At 36.9% G+C, this 21,515-nt stretch overlaps 1 protein-coding gene across 1 annotated transcript in view; it reads left to right on the forward strand.

Moving 5' to 3' along the window:
* LOC145990985 (pancreatic triacylglycerol lipase-like) overlaps positions 1 to 20,832 on the forward strand; it is a 77,347-nt gene extending 56,515 nt beyond the window's left edge. The window contains exons 6-8 of the mRNA XM_083126611.1: positions 10,934 to 11,137; positions 18,576 to 18,732; positions 19,960 to 20,832. Coding sequence (XP_082982737.1) covers positions 10,934 to 11,137; positions 18,576 to 18,732; positions 19,960 to 20,017 — 419 coding nt within the window. The 3' untranslated portion in view covers positions 20,018 to 20,832. The remainder of the gene's footprint in view (positions 1 to 10,933; positions 11,138 to 18,575; positions 18,733 to 19,959) is intronic.
* The last annotated feature ends 683 nt before the right edge of the window (positions 20,833 to 21,515 follow it).

Here is a 21,515-nt window from a genome sequence, read left to right on the forward strand (position 1 = left end):
GAAAAAATATATAAATATTTTGCAGCAAGTCACAGTTACAAGTATATTCATGTTTTACAAAATTTAGTTCAAAGTTATAATAATTCTAAACACACAAGTATCAAAATTGCACCGGCGCAAGTTAGCGACAAAAACATAAATCAAATATGGTATACATTATATGGGTCAAAGAAAGAAATTCCAAAGAGTTGTAAATTTAAACCGGGCGATTATGTTCGAATATCGAAAACTAAAATGAAATTTGAGAAAGGTTACTTAGCAAAATGGTCTCGGGCAATTTTTATTGTAGTCAAATGCATAAAATCAAATCCTGTAACATACCGTCTTAAAGATTGGAACGGTGAAATATTGAAAGGCATATTTTACGAACAGGATTTGCAGAAAATTAATGTAAATAAAAATACTCTCCACAGTATCGAAAAAATTTTACGTAGAAAAGGTGATTGGCTCTATGTGAAATGGCTAGGGTACTCCAATATTTTCAATTCTTGAGTTAAAAAGAGTGACACCTTGCGTTTATAAATCATTAGCATGATGATGGAGCGAGTGAACGAATTTTATCTTTCGCTCCCGTCCAATGCAAGCTCCGATATTTTCCAAAATAACACCTCAACGTCCTATACAACAAAATTAGCTCACCCTATTGATCTCACTGATTCTAAATGGGTGGTAGGTCTTGCAGAATTTAGTTGTACTTGGAGTTTATACAATGTACCAACAGATCAAGAAATTATCGTCAAAGCGGTGCGAGCAGACAACTCGGAAATTATTGAAGAAAGTGTTGCAATTCCTGCTGGTTTTTATGCGTCTATTCAACATATACTAAATTGTGTTAATAAAAATTTAAAAATGTTTATACATTATGACGAATACACAAACCGTGTATTTGTTAAAACTGACAAAACCATTCAACAAATCATGATAGGTGTAACACCTGCTTTAATGTGCATTTTCGGATATGCTCAAGATATACCAAAAACAAAAGAACCTGTGGTGGTTGCGGTATATCACAAACCCTTGTTTTACAAAGAAGCACCTTATGTTTGCAACTTGAACTATTTTCTTCCTTATGAAATTAATGTGTGTGTGGACATTGTGAAACCTCAACTTCACGGTCACATAGTTCGAAAAATCGGAATCAATCATTATACATACGGTCGAAATAAACATTTGACATTCGATATACCGCGATATATCAAAGTCGAAAAACTTTACTTTGACACAATCGGGATAGACTTAAAGGGACATACACAGGAGAACCTACCATTTCGGTTTGGTTCGTCGTACATTAAGTTACATTTCAAGCAAACAGAATGATCAGTGAAAGTACAGAAAATGATTTTTATATTACTCTTACTTCGAATAGTTCACATAAACATTTTTCTCATAACACAACATCGCATTTTGTGAACATGGTGGAAAACGAAATTCGTCTAAAACATTCTAATTGGAAAGTTGCATTAGCCGAAATTCAAATACCGAATACATGTTACAATATTACTGAAGATCAAAATATTGTCTGGTACAACTTGCGTCTAGAAGAAAATCTCTCCGAGGCCCAAAAGTTCAAACTCCCATCTGGCTATTATCACACTGTGGAAAGCGTGCTGGAACAAATCAATAAAAAAACTGATCTTTTTAGATTCACATGTCGCAAATTAGAAAACAGTATACATTGTAGTCACGATTATCGTGTAGAATCTATTAAATTTTCTCCCATTTTGAGTCTGCAATTGGGATATGAGCCGTACAGTAACATCACAAAGTACATCAATGGATCGCGCAGTCCATACTTGAATATTGGATATCCACAGCAAGTATTTGTGTACACTGATATTATACAATATCAACTGGTAGGAGACAGTAAAGTTCCATTATTACGTATAGCCAGCATCGAGAATATTAACTACGGTAGAACATACTCTGTTAGTTTCAACCCGATGCATTATTTACCTTTGTCAAAATTTTGTTTCAATACAATAGAAATCCTTTTAAAGGACCATGCAGGTCGAAATTTATCATTTCAATCCGGAACAGTGAACATAACACTTCATTTCCAACGATCATGAAACATCGGCAAGCGGGTCGTGGAATACCCTACTTTGCTGGTCCTGTGTACCAGCAGGGTCATGGTCTTGGGGGATTTTTTCGCGGACTTTTTAGATATGCTCTACCTATATTAAAACCTGTTGCTAAAACCGTGGGACGTCAGGCACTGCGAACCGGAATGCAAGTTGCTGGTGACATGTTGGAAAATAAACCTATCAAAGAATCCTTTCGTGTAAGAATAAAACAAGCCAGAGAAAGTTTACGTGGCAAAGCGGAACAAAAAATTAACCAGTTGTTATCAGGTAACGGAAAAATAAAAATAAAAAAAGCAGTCAAAAGAAAAGCTATAAAAATAGGGGCCCCTTCGCTACAGTCACACTCGGCTAAACGTCGCAGACATAGAAAGGACATATTCGATTGAGCGATCATGTCAGACGTTCATCCTTGCAGTCAACCCTGTTGCACAAGCGATTTTGACTTGTTTTCAGTACCTATGACACAAACTACAATTGAACATGCAGATAATGTCGAGTATCGACCTGTCTCCACTTTAACTTCTGGAGGACCTGTAGAATTTAATATTCCAGGTGAAACTGGTGAATTTATTCATCCTGCGTATCTTTATCTGTATGTAAAATCTAAAATTACAAGATCTGATGGTGAGGATCTTGACGATTCAGACAGTGTTGCACCTGTCAATAATTTTTTGCATTCTCTTTTCAATCAAGTTGATATTTCACTTAATGACAAACTGATCACATCGTCTTCAGGTTCCTACCCCTACAGAGCATATATTGAAACTTTACTTAATTTCTCTAATGACGCCAAAGAAACACATTTAACATCTTCGCTCTGGTTCAAGGATACACCTGGACAGTTTAATACTCTGGGAAATGCAAATATTGGATATACATCTCGTGCCCAATTCGCTAGAAATAGTTCTACTTTTGACATGTATGGAAGAATACATGCAGATATTGTAGGACTGGACCGTGTATTGCCCAATAAAGTTGGAATGCGTGTGAAACTTCATAGAAGTAAAGATTCTTTTTGTTTGATGAGTGCTGAAAATTCTTCTTATCTTGTGCATTTAGAAGCAGTGACTTTATGGGTTCGGAGAATAACGGTTTCACCCGATATTGGAATGCAACTCAGTACTAGAATAGAGCGTGAAACAGCTAAATTACCTATCACAAGAGTTGAAACATTTACTCATACTATTCCTCAAAATATAACTTCGTATAACATCGATAATCTATTCCTGGGTAATGTCCCAAAAGCTCTTGTTGTAGGCTTTGTTTCGAATACTGCATACAATGGAAAAAACAATTTGAATCCATTTTATTTTGAACATTTCAACATTAATCGACTACAACTACAAATCGTCTCAAAGTTTTATCCCTCCACACCGCTAACACCAAATTTTTAAAAAAATAACTACATTCAAAGCTACTATACATTGTTTTCTGGAACTGGAATGTATTATTGTAATAGTGGAAATTGCATTGCTAGAAAAGAATATCCTCTAGGCTATACCCTCTTCGCATTTATTCTTTCACCTACAAACTCTTTGAATGATAATACTTGGGACATGGTACGTGATTCGCCTGTTACTCTAAAAATACAATTTGCAAATTCTTTGACGTCATCTGTCACATGTGTTATGTACGCACAATTTGATTTGTTATTTCAAGTGGACAAAAACAGAAATATATATCCAGACTTTACAAAATAGCTTTAGTACCTTTGTGAGTGTTGTCAGAATGAGATTTGTCATTCATTTCACTGCCTTCCAAGGCAATAAGGTGAAATTATAGTTAAGGAGCTTGCTGTTGTCAATATTGATAACTTAAATTCGGACTCATGGATATTTTTACCACCCTTTCCGTATGGTGAATTAGAATCGGCGTCAGCCCAGCTGAACAATTATGCATCTCAAAATTCACATGGTCTTGAATGGAATGATGGGTATATAAACTACAATCAACTCGCCAATATACTAAGATTCTACACAAAACATGCTACAGTCTTGTATGCGCATGGTATTGAGCGCTGTACTTTCCTGGGAGAACTTCTACATCGCACCATCGTCAATCTAGAAGACCTGCTTTGTCCGAAGACTTGCCTGCTTGGGTTTCCAGCTGAAAATTGTTGTCATCCATCGCATAGATTCGTCGAATTTCGTTGTGCAGCAAGAGAGTCAAAAGTGTATGCCAAGTACGTTCGTTACTACGAATTAAGAGGGTACCAGTTTGGCGTTACCTCACCATACATACCAACACATGGTTTGAGCAATATTTCTTCAGGCATACATACAGTTTGTTCCAGTGATAAAACGCAAGAATAGCAAAAACATGTGGACTGACGACATAATTTATATTATACTTCAAGATTGCAAAACTGCTATTCAATTTGTTGGTGTGTATGCTGATAACCAGTTACCGGTATCAGTAAAATTTCCAGCAGGTTTAATTGTTAATACAAGCACAAGTGAAAATATTGGTGGTCATTGGGTTGCTATATACATTAACAAAAATGGAACAGGTATATATTTCGACTCCTTTGGAGAACCACCCTCCGAAAATATAAAACTTTTTCTCAATAGAAATACTTACCGTTGGATTTCGAACAATCAACAAATTCAACATTTAGAATCAGTGTTCTGTGGTGTATTTTGCATGTTTCTTTATTACTCTGCCAAAAATTACACAATATCAGATTTTGTCAATATGTTCAGTAAAACTAACTTTGCCAACAACGACAATATAGTTTTAAATCAATTGAAAATATTGTTATCTTAATATATCTGATTTTTTTGTACATATGATTTTGGTGTTGGTGTAAATATATATATACAAAAAATAATAAAAAATATATTTCATATATTTGTTTTTGATTTTATACCTCAAAATATTATTGGAATAAAACAACAAAATTCACAACTAAACTTTATTTTGCAATCATTAGTTTATACATAAAATTCATTTACATAAAATCTCAACATATCTGAGATTTGTTATTTTGTATTGTACCAAGTAACAAGTCTTTGAACATTTCTGAAGGCACAGCCTGATTGAGAAAATGGTTTGTTTGATGTATGGTGACTACAACATCCACCCTGGTACAAAACAAGATTTTTCAATGCTGGACAACGTCTTGTATCGAGATCGATAACATTGTCAATCTTAAATACATTTTGAATCAACTTTGATTTTTCCAACCCTTTACAGTAAAATGTATTTTCTCCCTTTAACTCGTTAAAAAACACCTTCACATGTTTGATATTATAACCTTTTGGTTCTGCAAATAACAAATTATGGTGATTATGTGTTAACCACTTACATTGTTTGTAATCTAAGTCAAACTTTCCAATATCAACAAAAGCGTGAAACACAATTGTTAAATCTGTTGAGCAAACACAAATTTCACGAATTAAGAAACTGTTGTCTTTACTTCTAAAACCTTGCACATCAATTATAAAAGCCATTTTTTTCTTTATTTAATGCAACTACTCACAACAGAAATTGTCCCCGTGGTGTATCTCGTTTTGATGTATACACCGAACTAAATCGTGCATCAAATCTCTCTCAACACTTAGAGTCCAAAGTAGCAAATAGGCGTCCGACTCTGTTTCAAAATCGTATTCAATCTCAGGGTGAGTATTCATAGAATGGTAGAAAATGTGATAAAAATTCTCCGGCTCCCTAAGATAAGTTTTTAAGTTGGAAATCTTCCATGTAAAACAGCGTCCGCATTCGTCAGGACTTTCAGCACTATCACACTCCAAATAATGCTTACTCAAGCACTGGTGAGCCAGTTGATTTGGCGCATTCGTGAAACAACCATCACAAATAACAGCATACTTAGGTATATAAGTATGTAGTCTTTTTAACAGACAATACTTGTCAATGAAGCCAGAAAAACATCCACAACTTTCGAAAATAATATGTTCGATATCTTCTGTGTCAGCCAGAGCTGAAGCGTTCTGTATATTCTGACTTGCCATATTGATATAGTGGACATCTCGCACCTTTTATATCTACACACAGGGAACTTTCCACCTAACTGTCTCTCACAAATATCTTGCCAAGAAAAGAAAAGTTTCAGGTCAATGAGCTCCCAACACCGTTACTAATTGTCACCAATAACCTCCCAACAACATTACAACTTGAACTTTACCAAAAATTCTCATCACTTGCTCAGTTTGGAAGTGATAACCTCCACACATACATCGCGAAAAAATAGTCCCAACTCACATTTCACTCTTTCACTTAAAAATTCAACACAATTATCAAATATCGGCAGTTCATGTCGCTCTATTTGATCTTGTATATTGGTAATATCCTGACAATTATGATCATTCGAATTATTAGTACAACCATAACAACTATCCTTAATTGATCCAACACATAATGAAATATAAGACTCGTAATATTCACGTATTGGAGTCTGATATTCACAATACCTTTTAGTTATTTTTGATATGCAATCAGACAATCGTAAAAGTTCTGTCCAGGTAGTTAACATCATTGTCATTGGTATTTCCGAATCAAAAATATCCACAAACTGAATAACTTTCTTATTGTACAATTTGCCAAATGGAAGCATGTATTTTTCACCTAGCAACGCAGGCGACAAAACCAACTCTTCCTCACTAGATAAATAATTAGATATATTTTCCCCCAACTCCATCAGTGTACACCATTCTTCCATACACAACACAATTCCTTGGCTGTTGTGACGAGCAATACGCACACACACAGAAAAATCGTTCTCCACATCAAATCCAACAGTTGCACTCTTGAATGCAGTTTTACTCAAAGGGTAACATACCTCCAACAGGTATTGCTTCCGTGGTTTCCATGTGGAAGAGGACTGGACACCATTTTCCTCCATACTGGATCCAGAGAGCTGCTTTAACATGTTTAACTGTTGCTGCACATAACTATTCCCTTGAAAATTAAGTTTTCTTTTCGCATTCCAAACCTTTCCTCCCTGTAGAGATGCAGTTTTTACAGTTGACATTGCAGTAACTCCTTCCGAACATGATGTAGATTTAGACATTGCAGATACTTCGGCACACCAGAGCTTTGCATTCTCCTTGTCTTGGAAAAACCGCTTCTCTGCATCTTGCTTTTCTCCTTTCTGCTTCTTCACAATAACACAGTAACTGCACAATACATTTAAACCTTTATATACACCAGCCCACATCACTTCCACCAACGTCATAGAACTATAAATAGCACATAACGGAACATCTTAAATAGAAAACAACTTGACTAGTGAGTGTCTCTCTCTCTCTCTCTCTCTCTCTCTCTCTCTCTCTCTCTCTCTCTCTGTCTCTCTCTATGTCTTTTTTTCTCTCTCCACCTCACTCTCTCCCTCTCTCCATATCTCTGTGTCTCCATTTCTCTCTCTCTCTCTCTCTCTCTCTCTCTCTATATATATATATATATATCCATCTCTCTGTCTCTCTCTCTCTCTCCATCTCTCTGTGTGTGTGTGTCTCTCTCTCTCTCTCTCGCCCTCTCTCTCTCTCCCTTTCTCTCTCTCTCTCTCTCTCTCTCCCTTTCTCTCCCCCATCTTTATCACATCTTCTCTTATGTTCTTATTCTTTGAGTGGTAACGGTCAATACTCTACTACCGTCCCTGACTACAAACACATCTAGTCTACAAAACACAAACACATACAGGCAGATTCGACCTCTAAAAGCATTCGACACAATGTTCAACAAAATGTTGGCACGATGTTAGGAACAACCTTTTAACCCCTTTCTAATGGCCTAACTTGGCGAGATTTCCTAAAGAACCACTGGGAACATCGAGACCTTCCTGGCAGGCCATCTTGCCATTTTTGAAAGTAGCTGTTCACATTTTTTTTCCGGAATTATAATACGTAATACGTGGGTTGGAAATACAATAGTGGCAACTATTTATTCTCAAATGATACAAAAGAGATACCTCTGTGAAACTTTTACAGCCCTTCGATGTAGTCACCAACATTGTGTACAACCGTTGCCAGCGATGTGGAAGATGTAGCATTTCTGTAGCAGTGCCTGTTCTGTTGATCATACGAATGGAGCTGTTTATTGCATGAAGAATCTCTGGAACAGTTCGAATGCTTCATCTTAGGGATCAAATCAAAGTCACAGTGGCTGGTAGAGCATCTGCCAGCCTCATTAAAAAATCAGCCACAGGTTTGCGCTACATGCTCCCGAACATTGTCCTGCGAAATGACGGGAGGATTCAGCAGAAAGTGTTCACTCTTCTCTTGCAACGCAGGTCGCAGGTTATATTCCAAACATTAACAGTAATACTGCGCATTGACGGTCTGTCCTGGAGGCACGGCAAGAATCACTAGAACTTTTACATTAGTGGTGTTCTGACTACGCAACTTTAGACCATCAACGCCAACGATACTCTATTCTCTCTCGTCACTGCGCATGCGCCTAGTGTTGGAAGAAAGGGTCCATTAACTGGCAGGTAGCTTAGGTATCAAACTAATATGTGATATAAGTGAGAAGCGCCAGTTCCGTTTCATAGCGTACATACAGCAGTGTTGCCACTATTAGATTTCCAAGCCACGTAATAATAATAATAACCCGCGGCGTGGCAGCCCTTGAGGGCCAGGGCCTACCTACTGAATGCCGGCCTCACTCCCGCCAGAGGTTGTTGGGAGATCATCCAACCAGTTACGGAGTGACGTGTGGTCAGCACGACGAACCCCCAGTCGTTACTGTAGGTTTCCATGACCGAGTTACGCTACTCATTCGTAGTTCCCCAATTTCCTCACAATGGTGGGTAGCCACCAGCTCCATACACTGGCTGAAATCTTAGGAGAAATGTTGTTACGCCCCTTCCCCCACCCCAAGAGACTTGAATCTGCGCGCACCCGTAGTCCGAGCCCAAAGCCTGCGACTTAGACCGCATGGTTATGGTGTGGGATAGGAATTATCATAATATTAATTATTCTAAGAACACTCCAATTAAATTTCAATTGAAAAACTATTGTAAAAAATTAAACTGAAATATTAAAAAAACTAAATTTATATCACTTTCTTGGGCTGTTGTTTGCCTTGGTATTTTTATTCCAAGCTGTTACAGATGCAGAGGTTGAAGTGAGACTTGAAGCTTTCCTGGCGACGAATAATGAAAAGATTTTCCAGGCTATCGACCAGGTGAGTTCTGGAAAAGATTCCAAGCTTTCGAGAGTTAATGTCACTCTCATCTTTAGGATAGAAGTGCAGTTCTGAGCTTCAGCTTCTATAGCCCGAGAGAATCTTTTCAACAAGATATAGAGGTTGTGTAGTGAAAATTTTTAATAGCTAGTGTGTGCTAGGTCTAATTTAGTTGTAATAAAGAAAAGTGGAGGTTTATGGTGTAGTGCGAGGTGGAAAGACGAGAGCTGTAAAACGAAACCTGATGTTTGTCATGGGGAGAATTCAGTAGCCATATCACGAAAACCCATAATTGTATACACGATTTTTCTGAATCTTTATCGAAAACTCCAATAGCAAGAACTGATTGCTGCACTGTCACCTTAGCGTGCCTCACAATGTACTTCTCAGCGCGCCTAATAACTTCAACAAGATAGCAGGGAACTCGATGTTAATTTAGCCTGGCTTGTTTTTTTCCTCCGTTTACTGTCTTCTTTCGTCAAGCATCGTATCGTTAGTATGGGAAGCTTCCATAAAGATAGAGATAAAGAGAGAGCTTACGTATACTGGTGTGTGTGGGTGTAACATGTGAACTGCAAAGGGGGAGATATGGGTGATTTCAGATGACAATTTTCCCAGCAATGTCGCTGCATGAAGAGGCTTTAGGGTTCACCCAGCCTGTAATAAATGAGTACCTGGGAACAACTCCGGGGAGGGGCGTAAAAGCGGGCGGAGCATGAATGGCCTAGATCGTGAATGCGTGGAGCACTACCACCACATCTCCCCATATGCCTTCGCGGAATATTGAAATATGCAGGGGATAGCTTTACCAACATATAACTAAGGCCAGGATTTTTATGTAAGCAAAACATTCAAAATATGTACATAAATATGGAGAAATAATAGCTGAATTATGTGAAAAAATAAGTAAATATACTGAAATATGTAAAAATATGCAAGTTTTTTAAATATGTAATATGCGTATTTTATCTCGTTTCTGTGCTGTTCAGGTTCGTGGAAGTAAAAAAAATATTATAGTAAATTAAGTTCTCAATATTATTATATTTTAAAAAAATGTTTTGAAATAATGAAATTGTAATTGTAATCTTTCTCTCTCTCTCACTCTCACCCCCCCCCCCACCCCCCGAGATTCATATGCTACCTTAGATGACCGAATAAACAACCACACATATTTAACTAATGAGAACATTTATCCAAATGTAAAATCTGTTTTTCTTTTCTTTTATGGATCTTCAATATTAAGATGCTTTTATTTCCAAAGTAAGATTTGGCATATTTGTGGTTTTGGCATTGATGCGACGATATGATATCCACCCCATTTTTGACGTATTTAATAAAACAGACATACTTTTTAACATTTTGAAGTAACAATGAAACTTCCTTGAACAAACCAGTAGCAGCAAAAGAGAGAGAGAGAGAGAGAGAGCTAAAACCAACTCATCGACACTCCCTGAGAAGTAGTCACTGTATGAGTAAGAAGCTACTTTCTTCTGCACTCTATGCGTGGATTATTTAACTTCCGTTAGTTGGCAACAATTTCTGCATACGCATGGATTTGTTCGCTAACGGTCTGAGGTGTTAAGACTTACAAAGACGTTCTATGTTGGTAACACTGACACCTACTCTTATAGAATAATCTAATCGTTAAAGCTTTATAGACACACAATGCATGCTAATGTACATATGATTCTAAATATGCCTTCTAGGTCTGGACCCTGCTGGTCCCTCGTACCAAGGATCTCCACCACATGAGAGGCTGGATAAAGACGATGCAGAATTTGTGGACATAATCCACACGACATCAGGGTTAGGAATATCACATTCTATTGGTCACGTTGATTTTTATCCGAATGGTGGGTCTGATATACAACCTGGATGCCACTGGTTGTTGGACAACCTAGGAATTTCAGGTATGTTGCAGGCTTTCAATTTTATACATTAAAATTACTATGTTACGTTAAGAGGAGCTAGATTGTACTAGTAGAATACCTTTCTGACCGCTGAACTAAGTACCAGGATAGAAATTCTTGTCTTCCGACTAACTGGAAAGCTGATTGTGAACTACACATAATGTGAATTAGTCATAAATATCATATGCCATTGTACAGTGTCTCTCAAAAGTTTTAGGACAACGACATTTTAAACTAGGCAACCCAATTTACACAAGGCGTTGGTGGGTTGCGTGTACAGTTAGGCTCAATTTCAGGGTTGCCATGCACAATAGATATTTATAAAATACGCGAAAGAAATAAAAACAAGTATTATCGTATGAAATTATTAAAAATATCACTATTATATCGCAAGTGACAAAATTCTTTCTCAAAGAAAAAAAAATAGGTTTTCTAGTATTTCATTGCTGATTAGTCTACAGAAAGGAAAAGAGGTGATAGAAAACGAAAGGTGACAAAGAAGAGGAGAAAGAGAAAGCGAAAGGAGAAGAGGAAAGGTAGAGGAGAGAAGAAAGAAAGGATAGACGAGGCGAGGAGATGTCGTGAGGAGAATGGAAGAAGATTCTAGGAGAGATGAGGAAAATGGAGCAAAGAAGAGATAAGAGAAGGAAAACGAGATGAGAGAAAAGGAGACGAGAAGAGGGGAGTGGAGAGTAGAGTAAAGGAGAGAAAAGAGAAGAAGGAAAAGACGATTGCAGTGGAGTCGGAAATCTAAGACAGGAAAGGAGATACGAGGAGAAGAGATGAGTGGGATAGAGATAAGATGCGAGTAAAGTAGGGAAGGCGATATGAGATAAAAGAAGAGCAGAAGGAGGGAAGAAGAAGGAGAAGGAGAAGAGAAGAACAGAAGGGACTGAAGAGAAGAGGTAGTTGCAGAAAATATCGTCTCAGCGTCAAGAATTGATGCATTGGTCAAATTATCGACATGAAACATTCAATAACATTTTGAAATGTATTGGAGAATGTATTAGATCGGTGCGAAATGCCTTTTGGCTTAGTTCAGAGCAAGATAAAATCTTCCATGTAAGATCTTTGATTTTACCTTCGATTATACCACTAAAAACATGAATGTAATTTTAATATTTATAAGAATTATCCAATTTTTGTCCACTTCTCGGTTCGTTGAAATGGAGGTTTTGTAATTTAATATTTCCCCTCCCCCATCGTTAATTCCAAACTGAATCATTCCGTTTCACACGGCGTGGACAATGAACACAATGGGATAGGTCTAAAAGTTACGAAAATTTTCTGCCACCGGAAGCGTTTGAACCTACGACCATGAGATTGACAGTCCTGAACGGTAAACACTACCCTACAAGCTTTCGCTCCTGAAAGTAAGTAGAAGGAGCTGACCAATGTGAAATGTAGATGCAACTCTCCTCCTACATGTAACGTGCAAATAATACTTCATTGTAACAAAGAAATCGAAGGTAGTACGACTCGGCGAAAAAATTTAATGGAGAATTGCACATGATGAAAACTTTTCATTCTATATTTGCGGAGGTTTCCTTGCATTGAACTCGAGTGGGAAAAGGGGTAAAATTCAGTGGCGAAGCTAAGGCGTAAATACTGGGTAGGCTGAAAAATCTGCTTATATTTTTTTATATACAGCAGGTTCATGCGTCGATTCTTGTTGGTCGCAAAAGTATCAATTCCTCTTTGCTTGAAGCCTTGATCAATAGAAAGTTCTTTAACCAGTTTTTTTTTTCAATGGCTATTGTACTGAGAGAACTTAATCTTTCATTTTTCATTGAATTACGGAGATATTTTTTTTTTTACTCTCTTGAGGGTGCCCATACTTCTTTCGGAGGAAGCTTGGAATGTCAAGACCAACTTGATAAGTTGTGTTACTTCTTTGTAGATTGTTTGAAGATCATTGCTAACTATGAATTTTAGAAGGTCTGCAGGAGGTAAATTCCTTTCTTCATCACAGATATTCTTTAAATCATTTTTTAATCGTTCTTTGTTGAAAAATGGATATGTGGACAGAAGGTTAATTAATTTCATCACAAGAAAATGTAGTTTATATTCCCCAAAGCTATTTTGGTCTACCAATTCAACAAATTTTATCTTTTCAAGATCTCCAAAACGTATTTCCAGTTGCACAGTCAGTGTGTCCAATATTTCGTAGGTTAAGGATCTGAGAGCCACGAAGTCTTGTCCACTTACATTTATTTTACTGCAAATCAACTTAGAGTTTCCAACACAATTTCACAGTATTATATTTTTATAACATAAATACACTATGTGACACACACACAAACACACGCGCGGATGCACTTGAAGTAAATTAACATTCAACAATGCAGCGCGTGAACGACGGACACACTTTGCACGAGAAGAAGCACAACAGGTTTGGTTCTGAGGCTAGCCGCTTTTACCCAGCGAATAGGAGGTCCCTTCCCCTTCCCCTCCCCTCCCAGTACACAGAGCTCACGCTGTAGCTGCCTTTTAAACGTGAGGCTTTTCGTCAAAAGCCTCAGAGTTCGGCCCGAACGCGCTCTCTCTTTCTGGCCTGCCTGACGAGATATATGGAAGGATCGGCGGAACCAAACGTTCGGATTACATAGTTTAATTCGTTTTAACGAACTTTGATTGTTCCAGGATATAACAACATTTTAATTTCAACATTTTTTTGGGTAGGCTAAGCCTCAAAAGCCTCATAGGAGCTTCGCCACTGGTAAAATTAGTATGTTCTGAATTGCCACAAATATAAATAGTTATTTCATTAATATTTGTCAATGCCTTTCAAGCAGTACACAATTATCGTTAGAGTATCATAATTCACGATCGTATACATGAAAATATCCCTTTGAACGTGTGTCAATTCATTTATTTGTTTATCTTTTTTTTATAAATTCCATATGCAGAACAATGTAGCCACTATACACTGCTATTACAAATAATGTTACCATACTCTTATTTAATAGAAGGGGATTTAGAAAATAGAAAAAAGAACACCTAGTATGGAGGATCGAACCTGGGACCGCAATCAATGCTTTCAAGAACTCTAACCAATACACTACGCCCTTTTTTTCCCTTGGAGCAACAGTTCTTAATTATTCTGTCGCATCAATATTGTAAACGTTATCCTGCAAAAATAAGTTCATTACTTTGATATAGCTCTCTACTTCTAGAATTACTCTATAAGCATGCATTTGAAATTTAACTCTGAATTTATTTCTTCGTTGTTAGTATATCTAACCTTGTGAATATATTTTATTTGTAATTTTATAACGGTTACATGAACATCTATGAAATAGTTCCTTATAATAACCTCCGGTTGACCAAGTTGCCAATATAAACAAATGGAATACAGATTGTCTTCGAGCTTACATTGTTAAAAAGGAACGGATACACGTATTACTATCCCAATAGTTATAACAATACTCATTCAATAAGGTTTCTTGTTTGTCAGAAATTATCACTTAAACTATTGCATGTTGAGTTAGTGCCCACCTAGCCGCCTCTGATGAAATCTATCATTCCTCAGATTTTCTTTAAAATATCACTCTCGTCACGCGTGCAGACACTGTGCATCGACGCACACTGTTTTGCGATAAGAAGCGGCCTTGAATAGCGTGAGTGAGTCACTTTGAACGCGAACAAGCTGCGCTACCAAGCTTGTCTGCCTTTGAAAACCAAGTCACTTTTTTCACTGCAGGACGATATTTTTTTCCTGGGATACTGGAACAGGCTAAATGCTTGTTTCCTGACGCAAGTCTCGTGTTCAGAAATGTATTTGCTGTTGCGTAAGGTAACATGAAACAATTACACTGTTTGCGAACTACCAAATCTGCGCAACGTTAGACGTAAACAGGCGGAAAATTTTATTCATAAAATCACTTCACATTTGACAGCATTAGTCAAGAGAGACTCGTGGGACACTGTGTTAAGGTGCTGGAGTAAATACTTCTTATTTTTCTTCCTCGAAGAACAACAATTTATAAAGTAGAGCAACAGTCGTTCCGCTCTTTCTTATTTCTTTTAAATTCTTCCACATTCCTTTAATTGGGTTAAAAATAAATAAAAATATTGCTTGCATTTCTGACATTGACGTCTGCTAGCCTTGCATTATGAAACTAAAACCATCCAATATTGCAGCCTGAAGACTTTTGCGCAAGAAACAGAATAATTAATGTAAAAACAAAATTGAAATGTTTACACATTTCTAAAATCGACGATGTTATTTACGTAGTTATTGATAGGTTCACATTTAAATATTTCAGGGTTCGAGGGGGCATGGCCCCTATGCCCTCCCCCCTGGGTACTGGCTTGACGTAGACAGTGGGAGAGAAATTTGGAGAATCTTTCTATTAAATTTATTATTTACATCCACCTTATGCTCAGATAGGTTTATTGACAATCGTGAACTTTTCGTTTAATAGATAATATTTGGTTTTAAACGACGGGAGAACATTGGTCTAATTTCCTTTCTTGCTCTTTTGAGAGAATATATACTTCTACAATAGCAATCGCGTTCGGAAACGGTGAAAAAAAAGTGACTTGATTTTCAAAGGCAGACAAGCTTGGTAGCGCAGCTTGTTCGCGTTCAAAGTGACTCACTCACGCTATTCAAGGTCGCTTCTTATCGCAAAACAGTGTGCGTCGATGCACAGTGTCTGCACGCGTGACGAGAGTGATATTTTAAAGAAAATCTGAGGAATGATAGATTTCATCAGAGGCGGCTAGGTGGGCACTAGCTCAACATGCAATAGTTTAAGTGATAATTTCTGACAAACAAGAAACCTTATTGAATGAGTATTGGGATAACTATTGGGATAGTAATACGTGTATCCGTTCCTTTTTAACAATGTAAGCTCGAAGACAATCTGTATTCCATTTGTTTATATTGGCAACTTGGTCAACCGGAGGTTATTATAAGGAACTATTTCATAGATGTTCATGTAACCGTTATAAAATTACAAATAAAATATATTCACAAGGTTAGATATACTAACAACGAAGAAATAAATTCAGAGTTAAATTTCAAATGCATGCTTATAGAGTAATTCTAGAAGTAGAGAGCTATATCAAAGTAATGAACTTATTTTTGCAGGATAACGTTTACAATATTGATGCGACAGAATAATTAAGAACTGTTGCTCCAAGGGAAAAAAAAGGGCGTAGTGTATTGGTTAGAGTTCTTGAAAGCATTGATTGCGGTCCCAGGTTCGATCCTCCATACTAGGTGTTCTTTTTTTCTATTTTCTAAATCCCCTTCTATTAAATAAGAGTATGGTAACATTATTTGTAATAGCAGTGTATAGTGGCTACATTGTTCTGCATATGGGATTTATAAAAAAAAGATAAACAAATAAATGAATTGACACACGTTCAAAGGGATATTTTCATGTATACGATCGTGAATTATGATACTCTAACGATAATTGTGTACTGCTTCAAAGACATTGACAAATATTAATGAAATAACTATTTATATTTGTGGCAATTCAGAACATACTAATTTTACCCCTTTTCCCACTCGAGTTCAATGCAAGGAAATGAAAAGTTTTTATCATGTGCAATTCTCCATTAAATTTTTTCGCCGAGTCGTACTACCTTCGATTTCTTTGTTACAAAGAAGTATTATTTGAACGTTACATGTAGGAGGAGAGTTGCATCTACATTTCACATTGGTCAGCTCCTTCTACTTACTTTCAGGAGCGAAAGCTTGTAGGGTAGTGTTTACCGTTCAGGACTGTCAATCTCATGGTCGTAGGTTCAAACGCTTCCGGTGGCAGAAAATTTTCGTTACTTTTAGACCTATCCCATTGTGTTCATTGTCCACGCCGTGTGAAACGGAATGATTCAGTTTGGAATTAACGATGGGGGAGGGGAAATATTAAATTACAAAACCTCCATTTCAACGAACCGAGAAGTGGACAAAAATTGGATAATTCTTATAAATATTAAAATTACATTCATGTTTTTAGTGGTATAATCGCAGGTAAAATCAAAGATCTTACATGGAAGATTTTATCTTGCTCTGAACTAAGCCAAAAGGCATTTCGCACCGATCTAATACATTCTCCAATACATTTCAAGATGTTATTGAATGTTTCATGTCGATAATTTGACCAATGCATCAATTCCTGACGCGGAGACGATATTTTCTGCAACTACCTCTTCTCTTCAGTCCCTTCTGTTCTTCTCTTCTCCTTCTCCTTCTTCTTCCCTCCTTCTGCTCTTCTTTTATCTCATATCGCTTTCCCTACTTTACTCGCATCTTATCTCTATCCCACTCATCTCTTCTCCTCGTATCTCCTTTCCTGTCTTAGATTTCCGACTCCACTGCAATCGTCTTTTCCTTCTTCTCTTTTCTCTCCTTACTCTACTCTCCACTCCCCTCTTCTCGTCTCCTCTTTTCTCATCTCGTTTTCCTTCTCTTATCTCTTCTTTGCTCCATTTTCCTCATCTCTCCTAGAATCTTCTTCCATTCTCCTCACGACATCTCCTCGCCTCGTCTATCCTTTCTTTCTTCTCTCCTCTACTTTTCCTCTTCTCCTTTCGCTTTCTCTTTCTCCTCTTCTTTGTCACCTTTCGTTTTCTATCACCTCTTTTCCTTTCTGTAGACTAATCAGCAATGAAATACTAGAAAACCTATTTTTTTTTCCTTTGAGAAAGAATTTTGTCACTTGCGATATAATAGTGATATTTTTAATAATTTCATACGATAATACTTGTTTTTATTTCTTTCGCGTATTTTATAAATATCTATTGTGCATGGCAACCCTGAAATTGAGCCTAACTGTACACGCAACCCACCAACGCCTTGTGTAAATTGGGTTGCCTAGTTTAAAATGTCGTTGTCCTAAAACTTTTGGAGACACTGTACAATGCGATCCATTGAAGTGTAGACCGTCGGTGTTTGCGCTATCGGCAAGCGAGGTAAATTAAGAAATGCTGTATACAAGTCAAATCCACACACTCTGTAAGAACTTAAACGTAACATCCGCCAAGAAATTACCAACAGTAATCAACGGGAACTGCAGCGAATTATTGATAACTTCATCAAGAGGTTTCAAGAATGTGTGGACAACGAAGGCGGCAAGTTTCAGCACATTCTTTCATGTATTGATAAGTAAATAAATCACTCTTTAAACTAGTTACGGAATCTTGCGCGCTTGATTCACAGACAGTCTACAGTGCCGGCATTTGGCCGCAAGTGCCTCGCTTGCCGATAGCGCAAACAACGACGGGCAGTCTACACTTCAATGGATCGCTCTGTATTTGAAGGATATCAATTTACAAATCGTGGTATTACGAAAAGGTCGAATAAATAAATAATATTTTCGCCGATGTTTGTATCACCAGAAAATAAAATAAAAAATTCGATTCACAACTTTTTTTAAAAATTTTCATTCTGTACTAAGTTCCCTCGTTTCTGTTTCACTAGCCATCTGCAGTCATTCCCGCTCTTGCGAATACTTTGCGGAGTCTATTGTTTCCGAAAGGGGCTTTGTCGCCGAGAAGTGCTTTAGCTGGTCCTTCTACACGATCAAGTGGTGCATTCCTTGGAGGAGAACCAGGATGGGAGAACCAGTCGCAAGATGGTATGACATTTTTCCCCAATACTTCTCCTATATTCTAACGAGGGTTGAGAGAAAAGTTTTGAGCCTCACAAAGAAGTAGAAATGGGATGGGAATGAAACTTGATATATGAATATACCATAAACCACATGTCCACCAGTTAACTTTTCTCTGTTCTGAACAGAACAGTTCCTCTTACATAAGCTCCACAGCTTCCATGAAGCATGCAAATTGGGCGTTTTTTAGTTTTGGAAAGGTGTTGTAGTTCCAGGGAGTCACATCTGTGGGGGAAAGATGTGTGTGGAATAAATTGCACTTTGGCCATGACAATAGCGGAGGCATGAGCTAGTGCATTATATCAGTATGGAGCAACACCACTTTCCTCAGCATTCCTCAATTACTTCTAGTTCGTCCAAAAGTGAGGCATAGTACATCCTCGTTACAGTTTCACCATTGCACAGAAATTCAATCAAACTTCTTCTCAACTGCTTCTATTCGATTACGTGCAAACCAAAGAAAAAATAACTGATGTACATGTGGTTAGTAACATTTTCAAATGAGGGATATATATACACACCACGTTCCTTTCATACCCACCCCCAACCCTCCTTGATGGTCAGGCTGAAAACTTTTCAGTAACCCATCTCTAACCATTTTCATTGCTATTCTTATACACACATTTCCTTACTCTTGTTTTTGTTCATTTACTCAGTCTAATTTTTCTTCGTATCTACTTGCTTTACTTTCTCTATTCACTCAACTCGAGTTTGCAATTTTCTCTACTCTATTTCTAGTTTTCATCTTTTCATTGCAACATTTTCATATCATATATTGATATTGATGTGATATGTTCTTTATTCAATCCACACTTACTTACTTCACGCCAGCTTCTCGCTTCTTTACTTATTCTATACTTATGTGCTGTCCTATTTCATATTATGTCAATTTCGTTCTTACATTATACTTTCCACATTGTTTATATTATTCCTTATTTCATCTTGCCTTTAACTGATAGTACAGTATAAAATTTTAGTGGTCAAAAGTTGCCAAAATCCATAAATTTGCTAATTTAGTTCCAAAACAGAATGTTGTGGTTATTGTTTTTCGAAGATTAATTAGACACAATTAACAACATTTCATACAAAACAAAATAATACTTCAAAATATGCATTTGTTTGCAAGCGCTATATATCAGAACTTGCCCATTTACGTACGTTCATTTTGGAATGAATATTTATTTATATTTGCAGGGCAACAGGAAATTATTATTTGAAAACTCGATGGAAGTCGCCATATGCATCGCCATAGAGTATTATATTTTCTTCTATCAGTATTTTTCTAAAGTTTTGACATTTGCACATCTGACAAAAATACACAGTGTAAGTATGTAGGAAAAAATATGTCACTATAACTTCAATGTTTTAATGTTTTCACTACATTCACAAGAAATCATATGGGACAGAACAATGTTTTCACATTGAATGAAAATAACGCGTTGCCAGTATATAAAAAAATTCAACACTAAATTAAAGGTGTATTGCACATTCCAGGTTTCATAAAATTCACTATAGTATTAAGTATATATTTCCGTACGTGGATGCCTTTATATTTACATTTTTTTGCTATTTAGACTGATCGCGACGGAGAAGATGAGTGATGATTAAATGATATTGATGAACGTCTCTCTCAAATAACGGCCTTCCCCATGACGCAGTGGTAGCGTCATTGCCTTGTTATCAAGGGGTCCCGGGTTCGATACCCGGTGGAGGCACAAGTGGTTCGGATCCCACTTTAAACTGTAAGTCCAGTCCCGATTAGTCTTACTGTGCATAAAGTGGACTTAAAACAGCAACTCTCTCAAATAACATCCATGCTCTGTCCGGCACTCGATCCCGGGAACTACGATGACAAGACAGAAAGCCGACCACTTAATGCGCTTGGTTACTGAGTTGGCGTATGTGGAAGCAACAGTAGACCAGCTAACAGTAAATATACATCATGTAATGATTGTTTGCTTTCAGGGTATAATAATAGTCCAAAACAAATCGTAGAATGTAACTACCCATTATTTACGTTAATATTGTTAAAAAAGGAAACACTGTAACACTTTGTAGATATAAATAACATTTATTTTAAAACAAAATAATTCTGTTGTATGTTTTAATGATATCCAGTCACATTATACGTAGCTACATCATATAAATAAAAATATTTAAAGTTTATAATTATTACAATTATCTGTAAATTTCTCAAACCATAGTTTGAGTGATTTTATCCATGCATAAATCGAAGGAAAACTGAAATTAGATTGATACATGTATGAAGTGAAATATCGCCAAGATTTAAAATTATTGGTTGTACGAACAAATAATCAACGATATAATTTACATAAAGATTAAAATTAAATTTAGGGGAGGGAGAAGGATGTTTTCTGAAACTGTGAATTGGATTTTCAAGAGGATGACACGCCTACATCCACAGGACATACACAATAGAACCTTATATTTTTTTAATAGAGCATCTTTCGATATACTTACTGTGTACGTTTTTAGAAGGAACATGAGTTCAGCCAAAAAGCAGCCAGTGCTACTGCGCTGTTGCCAAACTAACTGCTAGCCGAGGAAAAAGACAGAGAATTTTCTGTGTTCAATATTCAACGACATAGATATAATGTAGATAAAGTGTATATATGAGTAGTGAAATAATATAGTGAATATTTGTACACATGCTTCGAGAACACCCACGAGTCACTGTGTATATTGAGACGAATTTAACACCCATTGCTTTCCCCAAGACACAACTATTC

This window comes from Lepisma saccharinum, chromosome 8, assembly GCF_977018435.1.
Source record: "Lepisma saccharinum chromosome 8, izLepSacc3.1, whole genome shotgun sequence".
Taxonomy (NCBI): Eukaryota; Metazoa; Arthropoda; class Insecta; order Zygentoma; family Lepismatidae; genus Lepisma; species Lepisma saccharinum.